We start from the raw sequence: 4,394 nt of genomic DNA, 5'->3' as shown, positions 1-4,394 counted from the left end.
CCCCCCCCCAGTGCCCTGCCTCACCCGTCCTCCCCAGTGCCATCTCACCCATCCCCATTGCCCCAGCTCCGTTTGCCCCCCAGCTCCCCCCCATTGCCCTGTGGCACCGCGGGACATGGCTGGGCAGGGTAGCCAGGGGGCCCTGATGGGGTGCTGGGTCCCCCAGGGGGTCTGTGCCCCAGGCGGGGGCTCTGGGTGCTCTGGGTGCTCACCCACTCTCCCCTCTCCTTGCAGGTGTGGAGCTGCGCAAATGAGAAGCGGGTGAGCAAGAGCGGGATGGCAGCGGGGGACCCTCTCCCCTCCCCATGTCCCCAGCCCCAGGACGTGCCACGATGCTCGCACAGTGACAACGGGGCCCCTGCTCCTCCCAGCACCCACTCACCCATGCCTTGGGGCACCCCAGGGCACAGCACCCAGCACCCCTGCCCCAGCCCGCAGCTCCCCCCGGGGCACCCCAAGACTGCAGCCCCCTCCCAGCAGCAGGGCCAGACCGAGGGGCTGTGGGGCGTCTTGGGGGGCCAGCAGCTCCCAAAGCTGCATGCACAGCGCTGCACACGCACGGCACGTGCTGCACACAGCGCCTGTGCATGCACTGCACACGCTGCGCCTGCAACACACACTGTAAAGACTGTGCACTGCACACACTGCATGCACAGCCTCTGTGCATGCACTGCATGCGTTATCCATGCTGCGCCCGCTGCACTGCACATGCTACACAGCATGCACATGCCGCACACTCAGAGTGCATGCTCTGAGCACGCTGCAGAGGCAGCAGGCACAGCACCGACAGACAGGGGGCACACACTGCACATGTTGGATGTGCTGCACATGCTGCACACATAGACACTGCAGATGCTGCACACCTGCACGCACAGCGTGCACTACACTGCACGGCGTGTGCTGCACGCTCTGCAGGTGCCTCCACTGCACGCACTGTGTGCACTGCACACAAAGGCACCGTATGCACTGTGCAGACACTGCACACAGGCTGCATGCACTGCGTCCCCACAGATACTGTGCGCGGATTCGTGCTGTGCCTGCACATTGTGCACGCCCTGCACACATTGCACACACTGCACTCCTTGTACAGACACTGAGCTGTGCACACTGCACACTCGCTGCACGCACTGCACACATACGCTGTGCCCTGCATGCTGCCGGTGCAGACATTGCATTGTGCATGCTGCACGCACGGCACACGGACACTGCGCCCTGGCCACTGCGCACTGCACCTGCACTGTACACACTGCACGTGGTGGGTGTGCAGCACAAACTGTCCTGCACACGCGCACCCACACTGCGCACATGCTTCACACATTCCACCCCACACTCAGTCCACTGCGTGCTGTGCCCTCCCGCTCCCCGCCGTGCGCACCCCTGCGCACACCCCGGGGCACCTGCCCACGCAGGCAGGCCTCACGCTGCACGCATCCCCATACCCGCACGGACACACGCCTGCTGCAGACGCACTGCTCGCACCCACGCTGCCCACTGCGCGCACAGGCACTCACTGTGCACGCCGTGCACAGACACCCCACACATCCACAGCCTGAGCAGCACCCGACACCCACCCCGCTGCACGCCGCCCTCTCAGGACAGATGTTTATTCCCTCACAGAATTAACTGACATTCCCTCTCCCTCCCCACAGCCATTTGGGCATTAGCCGAACTTTTGCCGGCAGCTCTGGGCGATGCAGCGCCTTCCCCTTGGCAGAAGTGCCCCAGGATTACGGCTTTCTGCCCCATTTCCATGTTTGCCTACATCCTTGCGGTAGAAAGGGACCCTTAATCCCCAGCAAATACTGCAGGAAGATTTCAGATGCCGGATAAAAAGCTTAAAGATGAAACGTTGCAAGGGTTGAAAATGCTTATAAGCGTGCAGAAAAACGGTTATTAGCCGGGGGATGGCGCTGGGTCGCTCCAGCCGCGCTTGGGGACCAACACTGGGTCCTCCAGTGGTTCGGGGCAAGACTCGCAGCCCATAGGGAAGAGAGGCTGGAGGAGAGGAGCAGGGCTGGAAGGAGGGAGCTGACCTGGGCTCGGTCCCCTCTACGCCAGGGCAGGGGAGAGGTCGGGTCGGGTCTCAGTGACAGTGCTTTCGTAACATCCTCAGCTTTAGGTGAAATTTGACTTTTAGTTTTGGGTGGGCGCATTGGCCTCGTCGCATCTCACCGTGGAGCCAAGCGCAGGGTGCCCAGGGCACCATCCCCAGGACCCCAGGTCAGTCCCCGGGATGCCGCGGCCCCGGGATAACGCTGTGGCAGAAGAGAGGATTACACCTTTGCGTAACCTGTTTCTGGGGCCGCCCCATCCTCCCATCCGTCCGTCCACTTGTCCGCCTGTCCCCGGCCTGGGGTTGCATGGGGAGGGTCCGATGTCCCCGCGCCCCCGTCCCCTGGCCCGCCTGTCCCCGGGCTGGGGTTGCATGGGGAGGGTCCGATGTCCCCGCGCCCCAGCTAACCCGCGCGGTCCCCTCGCAGGCACCGCCATGTTCCTGAATAAGTGCGAGGGGGACCTGGGCGAGCTGCGGAAGCCGGGGAACGGCGAGGGCACCCCGCCGGCCGCCGCCGAGGAGGAGCAGCCCAAGAAGAAGCACCGGAGGAACCGCACCACCTTCACCACCTACCAGCTGCACGAGCTGGAGCGCGCCTTCGAGAAGTCCCACTACCCCGACGTCTACAGCCGCGAGGAGCTGGCCATGAAGGTCAACCTGCCAGAGGTCCGCGTGCAGGTAGGGAGGATGCCCTGTGGCCCCCGCACCCTGGCCCTATCCCCTGGGCAGTGAGAGAGGGACCACCCCAGTGCTGGAGAGCTTTGCTCTGCTCCCAGCTCCGCTGCCGCCGCCTCGCTCCATGCCTCAGTTTCCCCATTGCTCGAGGCGGGAGCGGCATCTCTGCAGAGCTGGCTGCTGCTGCCAAAACCAGAGAGGAGATTTAATGGCTGAGCTTTGTTTGCCCACAAGGTCCCAGTACAGCCCATGTGCCAGAGGCTCCGTTTGGGCAGGGAGATGGTTTTGAGAGATTTTTTTTCCCCCACTGGTGGTGGCTGCTCCCATCCCTCCAGCTGATCCCACTTAGAATCATAGAATCATAGAGTGGTTTGGTTGGAAAAGACCCTTAAGATCATCGAGTCCAACCGTTAACCTAGCACTGCCAAGTCCACCACCGAACCGTGTCCCTAAGCGCCACGTCTACACGTCTTTTAAATACTTCCAGGGATGGTGACTCAACCACTTCCCTGGGCAGCCTGTTCCAATGTTTAACCACTCTTTCAGTAAAGACATTTTTTTTTACAACCTCCTTTCAGGTAGTTGTAGAGAGCCATGAGGTCTCCCCTCAGCCTCCTTTTCTCCAGGCTGAACAACCCCAGCTCCCTCAGCCGCTCCTCATCAGACTTGTTCTCCAGACCCCTCACCAGCCTCGTTGCCCTTCTCTGAACACGAAGTTTGCACCAGTATAGCCCACCAACAACTGTGACCAGCCCATGGGAGACATCCCCTTCTCAGCCCGGCCGTTCATCTTTACTCCTGCTTTGCATCACGTGGCAGACGGCCTGTGCCTCGTGCTGCTTGCGAGCTCTGGGGATACAGGGACCAGCGCTCTAACAGGCAGCTCCCGTGGGGCAAGACATCACCGCTGGCCTCAGCTTGCCAGTCTCTCTCGTTCCTCCTGGGTTTTGGTGCAACTGTGGCAGTTTGGCTTCTAAAAGCTTTTACCAAAGGGCTTTTGAAGGCCGGATAACATTGTACCGAGGACTGTACGGGTGTTTGCGGGGCCAGGGTGCACGTTCATGTAAAGCAGCGAGGGCAGGGGCTGCACGGTGACACATCTCACCTTCCACACCTCGGAGATGCCCTCAGCCTCTGGGGTTTGCGGGAGAGGTTTGGCAGAGGTGTGCAGTGTGCTGGGGTTTGCTGGAGCCCCGTGGGGCACCCCGCATGGGACACAACACACAGGGCACCCCACGCAGGATGAGATACCCCATACGGGATACCCCGCCTGGAGCACCCCGTGTGGGGCACCCTGCATGGGGCACAGCACGTGGGACACCCTGCCCGGGGCACCCTGCGTAGGGCACAGCACACGGGACACGCTGTGAGAGACTGGCTGGGCACAGTGGGGCTCACCCTGGCTCTCCCCTTGCAGGTGTGGTTCCAAAACCGACGAGCCAAGTGGAGGCGGCAGGAGAAGATGGAGGCCAGCTCCATGAAGCTCCATGACACCCCTGTGCTCTCCTTCAATCGTCCCCCCATGACGCCCAACGTGGGGCCCATGAGCAACTCTCTCCCGCTCGACCCATGGCTGACGTCCCCCATCTCCAGCGCCACCACAGTCCACAGCATCCCCGGCTTCATGGGAGCCCCTCAGGCCCTGCAGCCCCCCTACGGCGGGCAC

General features: G+C 62.4%; 2 protein-coding genes across 2 annotated transcripts in view; both read left to right on the top strand.

The window, feature by feature from the left end:
* LOC103916070 (complexin-3-like) overlaps positions 1 to 254 on the top strand; it is a 9,035-nt gene extending 8,781 nt beyond the window's left edge. The window contains exon 5 of the mRNA XM_009323013.1: positions 235 to 254. Coding sequence (XP_009321288.1) covers positions 235 to 254 — 20 coding nt within the window. The remainder of the gene's footprint in view (positions 1 to 234) is intronic.
* RAX2 (retina and anterior neural fold homeobox 2) overlaps positions 1 to 4,394 on the top strand; it is an 8,167-nt gene that overhangs the window by 1,509 nt on the left and 2,264 nt on the right. The window contains exons 2-4 of the mRNA XM_009323012.1: positions 235 to 261; positions 2,481 to 2,731; positions 4,146 to 4,390. Coding sequence (XP_009321287.1) covers positions 2,489 to 2,731; positions 4,146 to 4,390 — 488 coding nt within the window. The 5' untranslated portion in view covers positions 235 to 261; positions 2,481 to 2,488. The remainder of the gene's footprint in view (positions 1 to 234; positions 262 to 2,480; positions 2,732 to 4,145; positions 4,391 to 4,394) is intronic.

Source organism: Pygoscelis adeliae, unplaced genomic scaffold (genome assembly GCF_000699105.1).
Source record: "Pygoscelis adeliae isolate BGI_AS28 unplaced genomic scaffold, ASM69910v1 Scaffold284, whole genome shotgun sequence".
Classification (NCBI taxonomy): domain Eukaryota; kingdom Metazoa; phylum Chordata; class Aves; order Sphenisciformes; family Spheniscidae; genus Pygoscelis; species Pygoscelis adeliae.
This window is presented reverse-complemented; position numbering and strand designations above follow the sequence as displayed.